This window comes from Lissotriton vulgaris, chromosome 9, assembly GCF_964263255.1.
Source record: "Lissotriton vulgaris chromosome 9, aLisVul1.2, whole genome shotgun sequence".
In the NCBI taxonomy this organism is placed as follows: domain Eukaryota; kingdom Metazoa; phylum Chordata; class Amphibia; order Caudata; family Salamandridae; genus Lissotriton; species Lissotriton vulgaris.
The window spans coordinates 1,112,888,805-1,112,910,051 of NC_141697.1; the positions used below are offsets into that span (position 1 = coordinate 1,112,888,805).

A 21,247-nucleotide genomic window follows, 5' to 3' on the forward strand; every position below is an offset into this window, starting at 1 on the left:
GCCCAGGGCCATGCTCTAGAATTCGAAAAGTTTCCTCCAAATGTCCCTCCAAGGGGCCCTCCTTCAGCTCATCTCAAGGAATTGTTTTCCCAGATAAATTTGATGTTACAAAAAGGAGCGATCAAAAAAGTCCCACAAGGGCAGAGAGAAACATGATTCTATTCACGGTTCTTTCTAATAAAGAAGAAATCCGGAGAATGGCACACAATTCTAGATCTCGTTCCCTCAACAAGTGTCTAAAGAAATTATCAATTTGGAAGTTATCGCTTCAAGAAATTCTTCATCTTCTGTCGGCAGGGGATCACATGGCCACCCTGAACCTTCAAGATGTGTACTTCCCCGTTCCCATTTTGCCCCGTCATAGAAAGTTCCTGCTTTTCAGAGTGGCTGGCTGGGATTTTTAGTTCAAAGTCCTTCCATTTGGACTAAGATCGGCACCCAGAGTGTTTACGAAATTACTAGCTCCTGTAGCAGCGCACCTCCACCTGGAGGGGATGCAAATATTTCCTTACCTGGACGATTGCCTTATCAAGGAGAATTCTTTCTCAGTCACAAATACCCATGTCCAAAGATGTCTGTCCCTATTCCAATCGCTGGGTCTTTCCATCAACCTCAGTAAATCACATCTTGTTCCTCCGCGAAGGCAAACGTTCTTGGGAGCGACTTTGGACACGCAACTAGTGCAGGCTTTTGTATCAGAAGAAAGACAAAAAAGAATTCTAAACCTGGCTCACATGTTACGATGAAAAAAGTCAGTTTCTGTCCGACAGTTCAAGTCCTTTCTAGGAATGGTCTCTTCTTGCATCCCGTTGATACCACATTGCCGCCTCAGAATGAGACCCCTTCAAGAGGAGCTCAACCTGCAATGGTTACAAGTCTCAGTTTCATTCGAGGATCTCATTCAAATTACACCTCGAATGCAGGAGGCATTTCTCTGGTGGGCTCAAGAAAGAAATCTAAAGAAGGGGTGTGTGTTCCTTCAAGAAACGCCGAATTTCACTATCACCACAGACGCATCCCTCGAGGGCTGGGGAACACATCTTCAGGGACTAAAGGTCAGCGGAAAATGGAACCCTCAACAAAGGAAATGGTACATCAATCTACTAGAACTAAGAGCCATCTTCTTAGCCCTCAAGTCCTTTCGTACACTCATTCTAGGAGCCACAGTATTGGTTCGCACGGACAATACTACAAGTATGCATTACTTAAACAAACAGGGAGGAACGAGGTTGGCTCTTTTGTCTCAGGAAGCCCAAGAAATCTGGGCTTGGGCGATACGGCACAGGATCAATCTCTTGGCAGTTCATGTGCCGGGAGTGTCAAATGTTCTGGTGGATACCCTCAGCAGGTCAACCGTGTCCACCCACGAATGGGAGCTACATCAACCAACGGTGGATTGAGTCTTCCAGCAGTGGGGTCATCCTGATCTGGACCTCTTTGCGACCAAGAAGAACAGCAAATGCCTATTCTTTGCAAGCTGGCTTCCCCACAAGGATTCTCAGGGACTGGTCTCGAATATTTGCTTATGCCTTTCCTCCGATACCGTTGGTCCCCAGGGTTCTCCGGAAGATGAAGAAACAACCTTGTCGGCCAATTCTCATCGCTCCCAGATGGCCTCGCCAATTCTGGTTTACCAAACTTCTCCTCCTACCAGAGTGCGATCCAATTCAGGTTTCGACCAATACTGGATCTCCTGTCCATTCAGGACGGTTGGATTTTCCATCCGGATCCTGCTTCTCTGAAATTAGCTGCCTGGCACCTGAGCACCTTGAATTCGCCCATCTAAATATTCCTGCGGATTGCAAGGAATTTCTGGCTAACGCGCGAGCACCTGCTACAAGAAAGACATACAAACTTAAATGGAAAAGATTCTGCATATGGTGTTAATCTGTTGGGGTTTATCCGTTTCACACAGGACCGGAACAGATATTACCTTTTTTCTTGCACTTAGCAAGATCAGGCCTTTCTCATGCCACGCTAAAGGTCTTTCTGGCAGCCATTTCTAGGTTCCGACAAGATGGGTCCAATTCTCTTTATTCATCAAGAATAATACGACAGTTTTTTAAAGGACTATTCCGAATGTTTCCTCCTGTACGTCGTCCACCTCCATCCTGGCATCTTAACGTGGTATTAGCGCAGCTCATGCGCCATCCATTTGAGCCAATTCACAGAGTGGATTTTAAATTCCTAACCTGGAAGGTTTCTCTGGTGCTAGCACTGACTTAATCTAGATGAGTCAGTGATATTCAATCTTTCACTGTCAACTCACCTTTCTTACAATTCACGTCCAACTCTGTGGTTCTACGTACAAATCCTAAATGTATGCCGAAAGTGCCTTCGGATTTTCATCTGAACGAGCCAGTCATCTTGAATTTTTTTTTTCCAAACCTGCAATCCCCGGTAGAGAGGGCATTGCATACCCTTGACATCAGAAGATGTCTTAAGTTCTATTTACAAAGGACCTCTCACATCTGTAAATCCGATCAATTGTTTATTACCTACGGAGAGATACGCCAAGGCCAAGCGGTGTCTAAACAGACCATAGCTAGATGGATTTTTGCAGCTATTGACTTTTGCCATCTACAAGATGGATGACCTTTGCAGACAACTCCAAGAGCTCACTCTACAAGGGCAGTTTCTTCCTCGACTGCTCTTTTCGCTGGAGTTCCTCTTCAGCAAATCTGCAGAGCAGCGACTTGGTCCAGCAGACATACTGTCACCAAGCATTATTGTTTGGATGCTGCCAGCGAGACTAATACGGCAGTGGGTCAAGAGGTTGTACGCACATTTTTCAGATAAGGGCAGCCTCTATTTCCTTCCTCCTCGGTACTGCTTTCCAGATGCTTATTACCATGCCTAATATTGAGTACATTCTCATGTGGTTGCAAGTTTTTTCATGTATATATGAATGTTAGCATTTTAATAGGTGATTGTATATACTTGCTATGTACAGATTTATGTTATAAATAGCGTCTTCCAAGCATTATATCGGTACTGCTATCTACTCTGATTCAGGCATGTGAATCTATGAAAGACACCCCAATACTGGAGAAGAACAATAGTTACTTACCTGTAATCTGTGGTTCTCCAGTATTGGTGTCTTTCATAGATTTACATGCAACCCGCCCACCTCCCCTCAGAGGCTCTTCCGGCTATGATCTTTTAGCTTCACTCCGGTGCAAGAAAATCTGAGAGCTTGAGCCTCTGGGGTGAACATTCTGGTGGGTGCTGTCGCCTGATTGGCTGCAGTTTGGACAATACAAAATGACTATGATAGTCATGAGTGTGGAAGTTTTTACTCTTGTAGCTTCGGCTACTTTACTTCCTGGTTGGTTATTACCAAGATTTTTAAGGATATTATGTGCATACTATTGCTTTTATGTACCCTGAGACTCCCACTCCCACTCTGATGACGGGGAATGATTCAGGCATGTAAATCTATGAAAGACACCAATACTGGAGAACCACAGTTTACAGGTAAGTAGCTATTATTCTTACTTGTCCTTGTTTTCACAATTTTCTCCTTTGGATTGGGTACTTATTTTTAAGGTTTTTATATGACTGTATTGTCACTTTATATATATTCAATGTCATATCTACATTTTTGGAATGCATTTGTTTTAAATGATTGTTTTTTTGTAAGTTTTATGCACGGTGCTATAACTAATCATAAGATTCTTTAACAAAATTTCGTCCATGAATAGTTATGTATGATATATAACCGTTTTCTTTTATGTTACACACCTTCATCTTTGCAAGGAGATACATTATTCTTTGGCGATATGTGTGGCCTAGTGTACAACAAATTACATGAAGAAAAATTCGAAAAACCGACTATATTATCCTAACTCCAGAACAGCATTTCAACATCACAGTATTTTAACCAATCTTGTTTTTTTGCTTTAATTTGCTTCTGATAAGTATTTTGGACCTTATGCACTGAGTTCTAACTCACATTGATATTACCATAGTACCACCGCTCAATGTGATCGACCTCTAAGTATATTCTTTCCATTGATTATTTGATTGTGCAGAATTAGTGTTTAGCCTTTTAAATATTTGACTGAGATGTAAACTGTTTATTATTCTCCAAATTACTTAAATTTAGCTCAGAGAACTATTAAAGAGAAGTATTGAAGCATATGTGAAGCTCTACGATCCAGACGATGGACAACACCTCCCTTTGTTTAAGATGCAATTGATCTTTGATGATGAGAAAATGGAGTTTTACCCCAGTTTTCAAGATGTAGAAGATGCAATTATGTTCGTTGTAACCAGAATTTCACAAACTTTACAGGTATAGTTAATCTATAATCTGCCACATCTCCGAAATGTATGTAGATAAGTCAGTATACATGCATATGTATTTTCCTTAGTGCTTCTCCACAACCCACAAAGTAACACGTTTTTATGTTTTTCATTTATTACTATATTTGTTACATTGGACGAAAATCATTGCTATGTTATAAGCTAACACAAAAGAAAATGTGCTGGGATAACATCTTTTCATATTGAATGTGTGCCTTGTTTTTATCCATTCTTATGAGGTAAGTAATACATTTATCTTGCAATTGTCTATAAACACAAGTTTAGATGTATGAAGACATGCTTAACATAACCACTGCACTCCATCATCATTCTAGCATCCAGAATTGCAAATCCTTATCTTTATTGCATCTTTTTTATTTGTAATGTTTTGCTTTTGGTGCCATTTTTGTTCACACCGGAGAGGAACCAGATAGTGAGGGCTGGGAAATGTTAGAACTCTTCATGTGTTTTTGAGTGTATATTTGCACAGTTTGAGTAGTAATGACATGTAAATCCAAAATTTTCTTCATGTGAAGGCTTGGGAAGTGGAGCCCCCCCAAAGAAGGGGCATCAATATGGCCTCTAGGAAACTGGCACATGTGAATACATGCATAGTACCACAGAGAACACTAAAAAGGCCACGCCATGTGGTGCCAGTTGATGCTAATAATGTACTACGGACATTGGAGTTAGCCGAAGGTATAGCTGAAGACAATGCCCTGCATCCATTTTGACGAGGACAGAGGCAATGAGTGTACAGATCATGGTGGGAGAGTGAAAGTCATGCCTCATGTGTACTGAGCGCATAAGGCTCTGCAAAGAGCAGGTATGGTTATACACTCAGAAGGTATCTATAGTTGCTCATATTTATACAGTATACCTGGGTATGATCAACTTCAGACTGGACTGAAGGAATAGCTGTCTGTTTCCTCTTATTCACCTCTTCTTCCACACTAATCGACTCAGAGTCCTTTTCTTGAAAAAATGTTTCCTCAGGAGTCCATTTTTGTGGTGCTGAGTGATACATTTTGACCATGTAACTGCTTCTCTCTTCAATGGCCCTCGCTTGGTGGAGGAAAGTTGTGGATCTGCATAGGCAGATCACTACTGACAGAAGAAATAGGGAACACTTCAAGAAATACCTCATCTTCCTTGTTTAGCACAAAAAATACAAATGATGTGACTAGACCGTGGGCTAGAAAGACACATTTCTCATATGCAGTCAATTAATTGGATAAATAATGCAAAAGTGGTGCACATCTAGACTTGAACATAGATCTCTAGTATAATACCCTTTATTCTTTTCAATACCAACTCGCCCGCTCTGATAAATTTAATTCTGCTCATCATTAGCATCCTCATTTTTAATTACAGCAGTAAATCTGCTTAGACCAGTGAGTTTGAAAAAGGGCCTAAGAACCTGCTGTAAACACACGAATGAGTAGAGCCAAAAGAGTCCATTGGACGCTAATTTCAGATAAAGGAAAACAGGCACAATGTCTACATGGGTACTGTGAAATATAGAATGTATGTACACTAGGTCACTGGATTAGGGCGCCCTGTCACCTTAAAATGTGGTATGAGGAGAAATCGATGTTACTGGGGAGCAATGTCCTTGACCTGAAAATTTGGCATGGAGTGAGGAGAGGGGGAACTTGAATTACTCTGGCCAACCATTTCAAACAGTTAGCCTGATCAATGGGGAAAGAACACGCATGCGCGCTGCTTAGATGTGCCGATTCTGACAACCGGCATCATTACCAGCAGTACACATGCGCGCGTGCAGGAACGCTTACTTCTAGCGCATGTGCAGTCTTACCGCGAAACACGCCCTTGACCAGCGCACAATACCGGACCTGGTGTTGGAATTCTGTCCTTCTTTGGGCATGTTTCCGCTTCCGATTAAGAACTAGTTGAAGCGTTTGGTGGTATATAAAAGGAACAAATCAACATGACTCGACACATCATCGGAGCCGCGTTGAGGGGATGGCAGTCTACTAGGTCGTGCAGTAACCGTGAGTTGGGTTGTTGAAACAAGGGCCACTGAGTTTCCCAGTACTAATTCATGACCCTAAAACCTACCTTTAACATCCTATAGGTTGCTATATTGAGCAGTGAGGAAGGAACCCCCAATACCACGCTTAGGCTCATGAGATCAGACAACCTTGATCCATAAGTAAGCCACAATTATCAAATCCTTTTCCTTCCTCCACAGTCAATGTTGGGAAAGATGTTTTGGCGTATCTCCATTAAGTGTATGTCTTTGTCTACTGTCTGTCTTTTTTAGTGTTTTATTCCACAGGGTCCTTCAACCTTATTTTTGGTTCAACTTTTACCCTCACATAACTGGAAACTTTTTCCTGTTCCTAGACGTCCGACTGTGATGTTTATTATGCTTTTCATCCCACAGGTTCTTCAAACGCCAATTGAGCGCAACAGAGCTTATCCATACTTCTACACCTATAGGTACATTTCACCTAGTGTTTTTTGTAAAATACACTTTTACATTCCACACCCATGTGAGTAAGGTGAGGATAATCGTGCATATCCTCGTCCTGAAGAAGGAGTCGCTGTACTCCGAAACATGTTGACACACTTTATTGAGGTTGATATACCCTAATACGTATAACTGACAACCTCATCTTGCACCCCTTTTAACAATACCAGCCGAGGACATAATAAATATTTTTTCCTACGAGCCAGGTATTTTTTAACCTTCACTTTTTCACCTCACCACTCACACTCCCTCTCACACACACAAACACATAGTTCACTATCAGTGCTCCTACGTATCCGTGAGTCGCAGCACGCCGCATCCCGTAGAGGGGTGCGAAGGCCCCGATGATGAAGCGTGACACCAAGGGGCCTGTTGGTGTGATAGGGGTATTTAAACAACACTGTGTGCTCCCCATCACTTAGGGATCACTACCACCTTCTGAGTGGATTCTATTTTGTTTAAACGAAAGAAAGAGCCACGTCTCGAAATCTGAAAATTCAATGGTGAGGTGGGATTAAAGTGTAAGGACTATAAATAGTGGCATACATTGTGCGTAAAGGGCTGGAGGAGAGTAAAATGTTGATTCATTTAATTGTTAATCAGTGTTACCTGCAAACGCACCATGGAGGCTGAGGGGGTAGTGACAAGTTGAGAAGTTTGACTGCCAAGCCAAGTAATCTGAAAATGTAGCAGTGTGGGTGGAAGGCTTCTAAGCCCAATGATAGAAGGTGTGGTTCTAGAGGAGGGTAAAATATTTGACCCAGGAATGGCCAAAACAAGAACTTGAAAACATTGCATGGAAAAAACTGGCTACCCCATGTGATGCAAAGCAAATTGTCCGGAAAATGTTTTGTGTAGGTTGACATGTTGTGTTCTTGGAGTGGCAAGCCATGCATAGGGAAAACATTGCATGAGGAGGGAGTTTCTGTGTGTGCTATGGTGTCAAGCATGGAGATCCTAAAATGTGAACTGTAGTGTGGTGAAAGAGGACACTGCTGGGTCATCAGATCACTAATCCTGGCAATCCCTAAAGTGTCTGTGTGTGTGGAGTGGGGGTTTGATGGGGCATGCAGAAGACACCCTACAGTCAAACCATCAAATGAAAGATAAAGGGCAGGCATGTGATGTTATGCCTTCTGGATTTAAAGTATTCCAAGTGCCTACTTACATACTTTAGTGTGCCAAGGTTTGTGAATTATTACTCTAAACCTTAAACAGCACTGTTGTAAAATCATTTGTGGGTAGAACCATTGTATCTTCATATGACACATTTGGAGTGCTTTGTATCACACAAGCTTTGTCATAAGAGAGTTGGTGAACTGGTGCACTCTGGTTGATGCACCTTTGCTCAGTGAGTGAACCTCAGAAGACGGTGAGCAGCATGGCCAGCAACCTTAGAATGAAGTGTTAATCTACTGAAGAAGGACTATTATCGTGAAACACATGTCTAGAGATACACCCCTCTGGCTGCACTAGCCATGGTAATACACAAGTCTTTTAATTGAAGTAAGTGTTATCATGCACTGCATTTACCATAACCTATCTGAGCAATGTCAGGCAGTGTACCCCCCCCCCTTTGTTTTCATGTGACAGAGCACTAATGACATGGACCGAGGAACCACAAGGGAATAGAGGCATAGCCATACTAGCAAGGCTCATTGTTCATGTTCTTATTTGTAACTCAGAACCTTGGCTACCCGAGGATAAAGGTGCAAGCCCTGGGTATTTAGTGTATTGGGTGGGATGAAGATAAAACAAGAGCGGGATTGCTGGGATTCCTGGCATCATAGCACAATGGGGGGACAAAATCAGTGTCTGACCAGGCTTGAAAATCTAGGCAAAGGTGAAACCTGTGGACATGTTAGTGAAAATGTGGACAGTCAATCACTGCTATATGGCCATATCTTTTCAATCCATTTTGCATGAGATCTATGACATAATGCTGCTACTCAGCCTGAGTGACTGGGAGAGAGAATGTGGGTGAATGGAATGTTCGTGTGTTTTTGAGTGTCAGTTGGAGATGGGCTGAACAGCAGTGAGGCTGCTCCTGGTGCGGCGCTCCCCTATGTAACTCCTTACCTTAATAAACCTACATGGAAAACTACCTGGACTGGACCTTCTTCATTTCACTACAGTTTCCCTTAATGTTAGGGTTCAAATTAAAATGAAACATGCAAATGGTGAATGTTATTGTGTACTTGTTGAAAATTGCATTTTATTCTTCGGTGCATGTGTTGCTCCCTTCGCCCTTTCCTCAGTCACCCTTCTTGGTTGTCATCTAGGAATAGGCTAATGTCAAGGATGATTAAGTTCGATAAAGTATGAATCAAAGAAACAGGTTCAAATTAAAAAGGTCTTTTAGATGGATGCATTGAAAAATAAAAGAGGTTGTCTCTGTTTGAAGTATGAAATGTATTCTTAAAAATCTTCTGTAAAATGCTTTGGAGAAAAAGGAAAACATGATATTCAGGATTGAAATGTGCTTGAGAGGGAGTCCAGTCTTTAGGTCCAGAAGATAATAAAATGATCTTAAAATTGGTCTTTAGCATGTTTCACATGGAATGTTTTGTGTGTTAGCCTTGAGAAAATAATAATACTCGCCAGGATGGAAGTCCCACAGTACATTATAATAGCAATGCAAAGTTAAACATAGGCTAGAAAGGCGCTAGGCCCTTTAATTTTGCAACATACCATAGTCCTTATATAAAAAACAGACAAAACATAGGTTTCAACCAATCAGGTTGCATTGCCCTGTTGAACACTCCTGTGAGAAGCTCCAGTCCCTCAGATTTTCTACTTCACGCCGTGTTAGGGAGTCTAACCTAAGGTCTGCTCAGTTATCCCATTCTCACAGTTTCCAAGTATTTCAAAACCCATTTATTCGCTTCAAAATAGATACAGGTTATTGTTGTGTTTCACTTTGGATCTGTATTTTGTTACTTATCATGCCAGACAAGGAGAAGAAGAGCCTTTTCAGAGCTTGTGGTACCTACTCTAAGAAATTGCTCCGTACAGATGACCGTCATAAGGACTGAATTTATTGTCTTTATCCAGATCGTACAGCCAAAGCATGCAAGGTATGGCATACTTTTTCTTAGAAGACTTTGAAAGACAGTGAGGGGAGTCTGCTCATTTGACTGCAGAAGCTTAAGGTAAGGAAAGAGCAAGTATCGAGAGACGACAGTGAGGAAGAATCATCTTCATCCTCCAGAAGGTCACATAAGAGGGAGAGATCACCCCATTTGCACTCTACTTAGGAGCGACTAAAAAAAGACTCAAAAAAAGACCTCCCATGGGTCTTAGAGGCTCAGTCCTTCTAAATCTCCTCAAAAAGAGCTTAAGGAGAACATGGAATAAGATACTGCCTGAAAAAGACCAGAGAAATCCCGGTCTGAGCTGCCGACACCACCTCCTCAAGTGCAGCATACTTTTAAAAAACCTTTTTCTGTACCCTGACAAACAGTTGATGAGAGACTCACTGTTGATGGCACCATCGACATCGTCGCCGTCATCGAAGAAGAAATCCACAGCGTCGTCAATGGTCCCTGCCGCAATATCTGCACTGTCTCAGACATCCTCGTTGTAGGAGAGTAGGGTCTGCAATCCTATGATCACCCCAGATGTTTGCTTTTTGCTTCACTGGTTTACGACTTCTCTGGCTGTGGGCCTGCTAATCAGACCCACAGCCTTGCTGTTCTCTCACTAAATTGACACGTGTACCTTAGGTGCATTATCCAATTGGTACTGGGCCACCTTATCAGACCCTGTAACTCAGGACATAGGTGTACCCAGGGCCTACCAGGGGCTGCAGCATGCATTATGCCACCCCTGGCTGGCCATCTAAATCTGAAACAACTGGCTGCACGACAGCTGGGGCAAGGTGGTGTAATCACCCTTTGCTTTAGATATAGTATACCTATATCTAACCCTAAAATGGACACACAGATTGCTATCAGTCACTCCTATGGCAGGCCTTGACAATCCTGAAGGCAGAGTGCTTGGAATCGTGTGAGATGGTGCTCTGGCATGAGCTGAGCCCGTTTGCAGCTTGCGGAACCAAGTCCTAATAGCTGTTCCATGATAACGCATACCATATACTCTTAAGTGCATTATGATCCTCGCGGTTATATGCTATCTCTGGTATCGCTTTATCAAAACATGTTGAGTAAGGTGTCATACGAATTGGAATACTAACCCCTCTCCAATTCTGGCGACGGGGTTAGCATTCCACCCTTCTAGAGGGACACGACATGTATGTAACTGTGAACCCCGGTTAAAGTTAACTCAAGCCTCAGCATCACAAAATGGATGCTGCCACCACAGGCACAAGTCTGACCCCCTGCGGCTGGGAGTCCTTCCAGCGAGGGGAGCTTGGACAAAGGGTTTCCTGTCAGGGGCGGTGCTAGCACCATCCCAGACAGGGTTTTGTGTATCCTGGGTAGGCAGGGCTTTAGAGGAAGGTGACTGCAAGTGGCACCCCGGTGCTCACTATGCATCTGCCGGCTTGAACCAGTTCCAGGGGCACACCAGCCCCTGAGCTGGGGAAAGTCCGGCATGGGAGAGGGGTGTAACCACTCCCTTTCCTGGTCCCACCCATGGGCAGGACCTAGTTGCGTGCCAGCCCCTTTTCCTAGTATAAAGATAGGAGCGGGCCTCCTTCCAAATTAGATCATCTTTGAATCCTGAAACCACTTTCTACGAAAGGAACTCAAGACTTCTTCCTAAGATTTCTCCCTTGTGACTAAGGAGTAGTCACCCTGCACCCGCAGGCACCATCTAAGAACACTGCGGTTTGCTGCACGTCCTTCCTCCGGAATCCGACCGACCAGCACGACGAGACCCGGCTTCCCTGGCACCTCTGACCTCTACCTACCTCTACAGCTAAGCTGAGAACCGTAGGTGCGACAAGACCTCGAGGGACCGGCCATCATCAGAACTGCACGACTTCTATCCAGCACGACCGCCGAGGGATCCTCGAGTGAGTGCTTTGGGGTCCGAGAAGCCCCGACCCTGAGCAGCTCCAGCACCGAAGTCCAGCCCCCCAGCATCCACGAGATCTGCGTGGGGCCCTTCTGCTTTTTGCTGCTCACCGCGTTGTCTGGCTACTAGCCCGCTGGCTTGTGGCCTTCCCGACGACGAACGACGACATCAACACTGCTAGTCTGGTTGCTCCAGACTGGCCCTTGCTCCCCTCCAAAAGAGGAGCACCCCGGACCCTCCTGGTCCACTCCTGACGCCATTTTGAGTCCACCGCGTGGGCTTGAATTTGCCAAGACTTGTTGCCCCAATCCTGGGTCCAGCGACGTCGACAGCAGCAACCATCGTGGGACAGCTCGCACCTCCATCCTGGTCGCCGACAACGCCTCCTGGTCCGTGAGACTGCAGAGCCCAGCGTCACCCACTCACCTGGTCGAGGTGACTCCATCCGGTGCCATCCTGGTGCCCATCTAATCACTGGCTAGTGATTCAGAACTTGGTCCCCTCTGCTTACAGGTGTCTTCCATCTCCGATCCAGGCTTGGATCACTTCGAACTTCTTCACTGGTCGCCTGCCAGCAACTTCTTCTTTCAGGCTCCTGGTTAGTCAACGAGGGTTTCCGACGATACTTGAACCCTATGCAGCCGCAGCCCCTGGGCTAGGTAAACCGAGTACCCCGGTGCTCCAGCCTAGAACAACTCTCTAAGTGCCTAGATCCACTTTCGTTTTTGACCTACCTAGTCGGGTTCGCACGAGAACACTAACTTTTGCTTTTACTAGCCTCCATAGACTTTGTCCAGCATCCCGCGTGAGAGTGCACACTCTGCACCCGAGTCCCCTAGGCCTCCTGCTAAGTAATCTGAAGGTTCAGTAGGCCAGTCCTAGCGATTCCAAACCCTATGAGATTAGTACCTACCTGCTAGTAATTTCGCATTCCACTTTTGTAGTATATGGTTTTCCGTGCCCCTCGGGCATCTGTGTAAATTGTGCAACTTATAGTATTTTCGTAAGAGTTTTGTTGTGTGCTTAGTACCCTGTCCTCATAAAGAGTACAGGGCTGTTGTGATCTAAATAAATACACTGTTTATTTTCATAACACTTGTGTGTTGTCCTTTCACTTGGTGTTCAAGGGGTATATGTGATGGTATAACAGCTGGCTTAACACGCCCTCTAGAGTTTAGCCCGAAGACTGCTCGTATCCATGCTACTAGAATAGCTGATCTATAAGGTTGACTTACAACCAATCATCAATAAGGGTTGTTTGGACTGATACAAAGTGCTCACTAGAATAGTGAACATTATATATCAGGCCAACTTCTCACACTCGTCCCCTAGCAATTTGACTAAACAGTTGACGTTTAAGGTGATGTCTCCATCGAATATGCTACTTTCACACACGTTGTCACCATCTACAACAACAACTTCAACACCGTGCCGTCCATCCACCGACACTATGGTTTCGCGATCGACGGTCACAACAACAACACAGTGTGTGATGGAAACGCAAGAGAAAAAGCAAAAACATGAGAAAATAAGACACCTCTTAAAAAACTAAGTTTATTGACCCTAGAGAAATTGTTAAGCTAGTTAATAATGTAATTAGGACCAAGGATGGTAGAATTTGGAACCTCAATAAAGTTGTTTCATTTATGAGAGTTAATGACATAAAATTCAATATACTCAGATATTTGTCTCTTGGCAAAAATCTGAATTCTACTAGTGAAAGTGGGAAATGTTATAGGTTATAGTTTAGTAACAAAAGAGTTGGGAAAAAGTCTTTTTACTTATCGATTATGAAACTTTCCTTTTATTGCTACAATACCTTAATTCATCTGTGATATTTATGTTGCATCGAAACAAGTGTATATTTAACTTTTTTTGCTAGACGGAAGATGTGTGGTATTTTATGCTGATCTCCATGCACTCACAACTGTTGGAGCCCTGTGTTATCATTCTTGGTATGCTGTGATGCTCCTCGATGAGGATTCAAAGAATGACCATTGGAGGGAATTGAAGAAGTTGGTGGATGAGGGTCAATAAATGGCATTTACCACTAAAGCTGACCCGTGTGATCCTTCTGCTGTGGTTTCATTATCTTCACAAATATATAGAAAAATAATCAGTCTGTGGACGACATGACAGTCAATATTTAATGGTCAAAACCTAGAGCCATATCATTATATGCATGTTGCTATTCTATTAACTCTTTGCATTAGGAATTGTTGATGAACAGCTCCCCATAAAGTCTGTGTGAGACAGAATAGCAATGATAAAAGTACATGTAAACCAGTGTAATAACGTATCCGATAGAGACTTCTAGCTGCAGATTCCTTACCTTTGAATTTCCCGGTCGTCAGGCTGGATCCGTAAACTTTTGCTCGAGCTATTCCCCTTGCATGCGCCCTTCTGGTGACTCCATTCGGCTCCGCCAAACATCGTTGGCATTGTTAGTGTCAGTTATATAGCTGTCACCTATATAGGCGCCACCCATGTTATTTCTTTTCTTTCCATGCCAGATAGGCGCCAATCCGGGAAGAGTTGCCCCTCTGTCCCTTTTTGACAGGCCTTTTCGACGTTTTGTCGAATTCAGAATTTTTTCAAAACATTGTATGCGAGGATGTCTTTGAGGAAGGCAGGATTTAATCCATGAGGTGCCTGTCACTACATGATGTCGGTAACCGCCCCCCACCTTGTCTGTCTTTGGTGTCTCGAGGGCGACCATGATTGGATGTTGTGCTTGGACTGTTGGGCTATGGCTTCGAAGGCCTTGTGGGAGCAGGCTATGAAGCTCCTTGCGGCCCGGCAGTCAACACCATCCAGTGAGACTCTAAAGGAGAACCCAGACCCGATCGAAGAAGAGGAGGTCACGGGTTCGCTTCTGGAGCCCCAAGTCTTCTTTGTCCCACTGGAGGTCATCAGGATATTCTGAAAAGAAGCACAAGAAGAAGTCCAAGAAGAATTCATAGTTGCCTCGACTGTCGTTCATTGATGAATGAGGTAAGGAGCACCAACCCTCTAGGAATGGTTTTGTTTTTTCCTTTGCAGAGCTAGAGCAAGTCCTGCTCAAATTAAAGATTTTTACGTGGCCATGCACCGCATATTTGAGTGGGCCAATCCCTCTGGTGAGACCTCTGGGTTGGAAGGGGCCCAATCAGATTTGATGCAGTCCGCTCCGGTCACTGGACTAGTGGAGCCTCAGGGATCCGATCCAGGATGACACCGGTGGTGCCATTGCGACCTTTCCGGGCGTTGGACCCGAAGTTGGTGCCAGCCCCATCCTTATCCCCGATGACACGGAGTCAGAAGGGCGTAGCTGAACGCTGTTTCTGATGTTGACAGAACCCAGGGGTTCTATGTTGTCGCCTGAACATTTTGATGATGTTTTAGGTTTGGGAGAGGTCTTTGGACCCTTAAGAACACCAGGATATCGCTGCAGAACAGATGGACTGGTATGGGGAACTTGGGGAGGCCAGTGGACTGGACACTTCCCCAGATACAGGCTTGCACTCTCCGCCATCTGTGACTATGGAGGAGGGGCATCTTATGCCATTGGTTGGCGTGGAAGTAACAACCGCCGGTTATACACTGAGGATCCACAATAAGGATTTCATTTAAGGCGATTGCTTTAATTTGAAGCGTTCCCAGTAATAAGCCTTAATGAGTGAAGCTGCCCGCAAGATAATTTTGATCTCTTATTCTTGGCTACATAAGTTCCATACCTGGTTTGAATTATAGTTGCCCTCATAGTCCTGATGAGGCCTGGATTGAGTAGAGGCTGAAACGCGTCGACACACATTATTTGAAGACTCCAATACAAAAAAATCTGTATGACTTTGATGACGAAAAAATAATTTTAAAAGGAGTGCTAGATGGAGACAGGTTAAAAGTGAACACTTCTTTTGTGTTGGTTTTGTTTTGGTGATCCGGAAAGAAGGAATGTTATGTGGATTAATTATATATAAACATCCTTTTGTAAAATAAGTGGGGCAAAAGAACCTTGAGTTAGGTTCTAAGAAAATTGTATATATGTGTAAATGAATTTTTTTTTGTGTTTGTATATATGAATTGTGTATAGTTGTGTTAAATGTGAGATACCAATATTTATGGAGAAATGTGGTTTTATTAAAAGAAATAGATAAACCATATACATGATAATCTCCTGTATTTGGTATAGAGACAAAATATCGACTTTTAATTATCGACTAGACATAATATCGAGTAAAAAATATAGAATAGACAAAATATCGACTAGACATAATATAGACTACCAAAATATCGACTAGAAAATTTTAATATCGAATAGAATGGACATAATAGCGAATATAAAAAAATATAGAATGGACATAATATCGACTAGACATAATATAGACAACAAAAATATCGAATTTAAGGTAAGTTATTATTAATTTTTAATTTTTGTGTAATATAATTCTGTAGCGGGTTGATGGTTTAGGGGAATAGGGTGGGAAGTAATTTAATTATAATTAATTAAATATGTTATTTTATTTATTGGTATTTATTTAGAATTAATTGTTAATTAATTATTAATTGGTAATAATTAAAATATAATTGGTAATTAATTGTAATTGATTAATTGATAAATATGTTAATTTTAGTATTTTATTTTCTGTAGCGGGTTGTGGGTTTATAGGGGAATAGGGTGGGAAGTAATTTAATTATAATTAATTAAATATGTTATTTTATGTATTGGTATTTATTTAGAATTAATTGTTAAATAACTATTAATTGGTAATTAATTAAAATATAATTGGTAATTAATTTTAATTAATTAATTGATAAATATGTTAATTTTAGTAATTTATTTTCTGTAGCGGGTTGTGGGTTTATAGGGGAATAGGGTGGGAAGTAATTTAACTAAATATGTTTATTTATTGGTATTTATTTAGAATTAATTGTTAATTAATTATTAATTGGTAATTAATTAAAATATAATTGGTAATTTATTGTAATTGATTAATTGATAAATATGTTACTTTTATTATATTATTTTCTGTAGTGGATTGTGTGTTTAAAGGGGAATAGCTTGGGAAGTAATTTAATTGTAGGTAATTACATTTTTTAAATATTTTTTTGTGTCTAATTTTCATTTATTTTTATATTGTAAATTAATTTATTGGTAATTGGTAAATAATTAGTATTAGTAGGTAATTTGTAATAATATTAAATTTTTATTTGTAATTTTAATTGATTAATATGTTTTATAAAATTGTAAAATATTTTAATTATTTTGTAATTGGAATTAATATTTAAGTTATTTATATTTTTATATGAAGTATTTACTTTCCCTACTATTGCACTCACTGGAGTGGGAATAGTAGTTTTTACCCCTACGCTATCCAATGCTTTCCCTACTGTTGCACTCACTGGAGTGGGAATAGTAATTTTTATCCCTATGCTATCCAATGCTTTCCCTACTGTTGCACTCCCTGGAGTGGGAATAGTAATTTTTACTCCTAACGCTATCCAACGCTTTCCCTACTGATGCACTCCCTGGAGTTGGAATAGTAATTTTTACCCCTACGCTATCCAACGCATTCCCTACTGTTGCACTCAATGGAGTGGGAATAGTAATTTTTACCCCTACGCTATCCACCGCTTTCCCTACTGTTGCACTCACTGGAATGGGAATAGTAATTTTTACTCCTACGCTATCCAACGCTTTCCCTACTGTTGCACTCTTTTGAGTGGGAATAGTTATTTTTACCCCTACGCTATCCAGCGTTTTCCTACTGCTGCTCTCTCTGTAGTGGTAATAGTAATTTTTACCCTCTCACTATCCAACGCTTGCCCTACTGTTGCACCCTCTGGAGTTGAAATAGTAATTTTTACCCCTACGCTATCCAATGCTTTCCCTACTGTTGCACTCACTGGAGTGGGAATAGTTATTTTTACCCCTACGCTATCCAATGCTTTCCCTACTGTTGCGCTCTCTGGAGTGGAATAGTAATTTTTACCCCTACGCTATCCAACGCTTTTCCTACTGTTGCACTCTCTGGAGTCTGAATAGTAAATTTAACCCTCTCGCTATCCTATGGAAAAAATACTGTATATGTTTTGTTAATAATATGTATATATATATATATATATGTTTACATTTTTTTTAAGTTACATTAATTATTTATTAATTTTAAGTTTATTTAAGTATTTTAAGTATGTTTAAATTAATTATATTTATTATTATATTACTTTTAAATTACTTTTAAGATATTTAAAAAATTCGATATTTTGACTGTCTATATTTTTTCCTATCAATATTTTGGAGTCGATATTTTTGTACTTACCTGTTTGTAGATAGGAAGTCGATATTCTGGCATTCTATATTTTTACCTCGATATTCTCGACTGTCGATATTATGTCAGTGATCCCCTGTATTTGTTTTGTTGTGGCGATCCAGCTGGAGAATCTCTATATCTGAAAATGTTTTTCAATTAAATTGTGTTGAGAATGACTAACCCAAGAATGGATAATTGATGGTATCCATTCTAATAATTAGTTAGATATATTACAATTCCGTAGGCTTTACCTTTTTGTTTACTTTATGGTGGTTAAGAGGGCAGCTAAGGTCCTCGGACTAGAGTTGCCCTCTCTGCAGGTCAGTTCTAATCTTCTGACCGAAGTGTTTCAACCTGGGACTTCCACCTCTGAACATCTTTTGACCTTCAATGAGGCACTTACTGCTGTCTTCCTGGGCATGTGGTCCAAGTCTAGCACAGGGGCTCCTGTGTATAGAACAATTGCACACTGCCATCGCACGGCTCTGGGCAACCCAAAGTTCCTCAGCCAACACCCACCCTTGAAAGCTTGGTGGTGCAGGCTTCTACCTCCCAACGGGTGTTCCCTTCCGTCCCTCAAGATAGGGAAACAAGAGGCTGGATTCACTTGGAAAGAACATGTTTTCTTCCTCCAGCCTGGCATTGCGGTCGGTGAATGAATATATGACGTTACAACACAAACAATTACAACGCATGCTTTTACAACACGGTTTTTACATCGCAACTACCATTACATTGCATGATTTTGCAACGCATACCTTTACAATGCATACCATTACAACGCATAATATTTTCAGGGCAACAGTAGGCAAAGTATTGGATAGTGGAGGGGTAAAATTCATATTCCCATTCCAGTGAGTGCAACAGTAGGGTAAGTGTTGGATAGTGTAGGGGTAAAAACTACTATTCCCACTCCAGGTAGAGCAACAGTAAGGAAAGTGTTGGATAGTGTAGGGGTAAAAATTACTATTCCCATGTACCCCAAAACTCATACCCACCCTAAAACTAAAAAATCTCCATTACTTACCTTATAATGCGTTGCAATAGCATGCGTTGTAATGGCATGTGTTGTAATGGCATGCAATGTAAAGGCAGTTGCATTGTAACATCTGCATTGTAAAAGCAGAAAAGCAGGACAATGTAATGAATGTGTTGTAATGGATGTTTCCCCTGTGAATACCACATGCTTATTGGGCTGTTTCTCCTGCTCCTTTTGGGAGATGATTGCGCAAGTTGTGCCACAAGTCCCTGAGGAAGCCTGGGCAGTGCTCTCTCAGGCAGTTAAGGACAAGAGAGATGCAGCAAAATTCTCCATGAGGTGTGGCCTTGACACGATTGGTTCACTGGGCAGTGGCCTCGAGGCGCTACACCTGCCTTAGGACAACTGGCTTCTCTGGTGATGTCTAGGCAAATGTAATGGGCATGCCGTTTGATGGATCCCTTTCTTTTTGGGGAGACGGCAGACTTGGCCCTAGTGCGGTGCAAGGACTCTCGTGCTACGGCCAGATCCTTAGGCCTCTCTTTTACGCCTCGTGGCTAGTCTAGCTTTCTCCCCTTTCGTGGCAACGTAAGGGGTTTCCAGCCACGTCAGCCCGATCCCAGCCACTGTCCTGCACAGTCTTCCCAAGTCTTGCAGGGATGTGGACACAGTTCATTCCGACCAAGTAATGGAAGCCAGAAGTCTTCGGCTTCCCTGCTCTTGGCAGCATAGCCTCCAAGCACTCCTATTCTGACTCTGCAAGACCACACCACTCCAGCTGGTGGGAGAATCCATCATCATTTCCCCCTCTGGAGGTCCATAACTTCGGACAAGTGTGTCTTGCAAATCATTCAGGAAGACCATTGTCTGCCTTTCCTTTCTTTTCCTCCTCCCATTTTGCCAAACCAGAACGGCTGGCAGAGGATCATTTAAAATGCTCAAAGATGAAGTTACAGCTCTCCTGGCCAAGGAAGCAATAGAGAGGGCCCGAATTCAGAAGGAGGCAGTGGCTGTTATTCCCGCTACTTTCTGATTCCGAAAAAAAGAACAAAGGGTTGCAGCCCATTTTAGATCTTCAGACCGTCAATCTCTTCCTCAAGAAGGAGATGTTCAAAATTCTTACTTTAGCTCAGGTCTTGTCTGGCCTAGACCAAGAAGATTGAATGGTAGTGTTGGACCTGCAGGATGCTTTTTTTCACACCACCATCCTGCCGTCCCTCAGGCATTACCTGTGGTTCAAGGTAGGCCGTAAGCACTTTTAATTTACTGTGCTCCCCTTCGGCCTTACACGTGCCCCTCATGTGTTCACCAAGGTGATGGCGGTGGTCGCAGCTAATCTGTGCAGGTTAGGGGTGCCAGTCTTCCCCTACCTCAATGACGGGCTGTTGAAGGCGTCCTCGCCCCAGGTTGTCGTCTCCCACCTTCAGACCATGGCAGACCTCCTGCATTTACTGGGGTTCTTCATAAACATGCCGAAGTGACAACTGACTCCTTCTCAGACGCTCCCTTTCATCAGGGCTGTTCTGGACGCAGTGTAGTTTCCTCCCGAGCAGCAAGTACGGGATATTCAGGTTATGATTCCAATATTTCAGCCACTATCCTGGATTTTGGTGAGACTGACTCTGAGACTGTTGGGCATCATGGCTTCCCGCATCCTGTTGGTAAAGCATGGCAGATGGTGTATGAGGGCTCTGCAGTGGGACCTGAAGATCCAGTAGGCACATCATCGGGGAAATCTCACCAAAGTGGTCCAGATCTTGGAAGGACCTGTGAGAGATCCGCAGCGGTGGGTGACGATCCCCGATTCGGTCAACGACAGACCCCTCTCCGTACCCAACCAGATCTCACATTTATCTCGGATGCGTCACTTCTGGGATGGGGTGGCCATCTGGGAGAGATAGAGATCAGGGGACACTGGTCTCCTGCGGAGACGGGCTCCACATCAATTTGTTGGAGCTTCGAGCGATTGTTATTGTTATTGTTAATTAAGATTTGTATAGCGCTAAATCACCGACAGGTCTCTTAGCGCTCGCCACAGGGTGGGGGAGACGATTTACTGCATGGGTAGTAGAGGAGAGGGTCTAGAGGGAAATTAATCTATATTTAATGCTTCTCTAAAGAGGACAGTTTTGAGTAATTTCCGAAAGTGAAGCAAGTTGGGTTCTTTGCGGAGCTGGTCAGGTAACTTGTTCC

The 21,247-nt window shown here is 42.6% G+C and overlaps 1 protein-coding gene across 1 annotated transcript in view; it reads left to right on the forward strand.

Annotated features, from left to right (window-relative positions):
* DNAH12 (dynein axonemal heavy chain 12) overlaps window positions 1–21,247 on the forward strand; it is a 1,291,066-nt gene that overhangs the window by 124,667 nt on the left and 1,145,152 nt on the right. Inside the window, exon 9 of the mRNA XM_086939114.1 lies at window positions 4,109–4,297. Within this exon, the coding sequence (XP_086795240.1) occupies window positions 4,109–4,297 (189 nt within the window). The remainder of the gene's footprint in view (window positions 1–4,108; window positions 4,298–21,247) is intronic.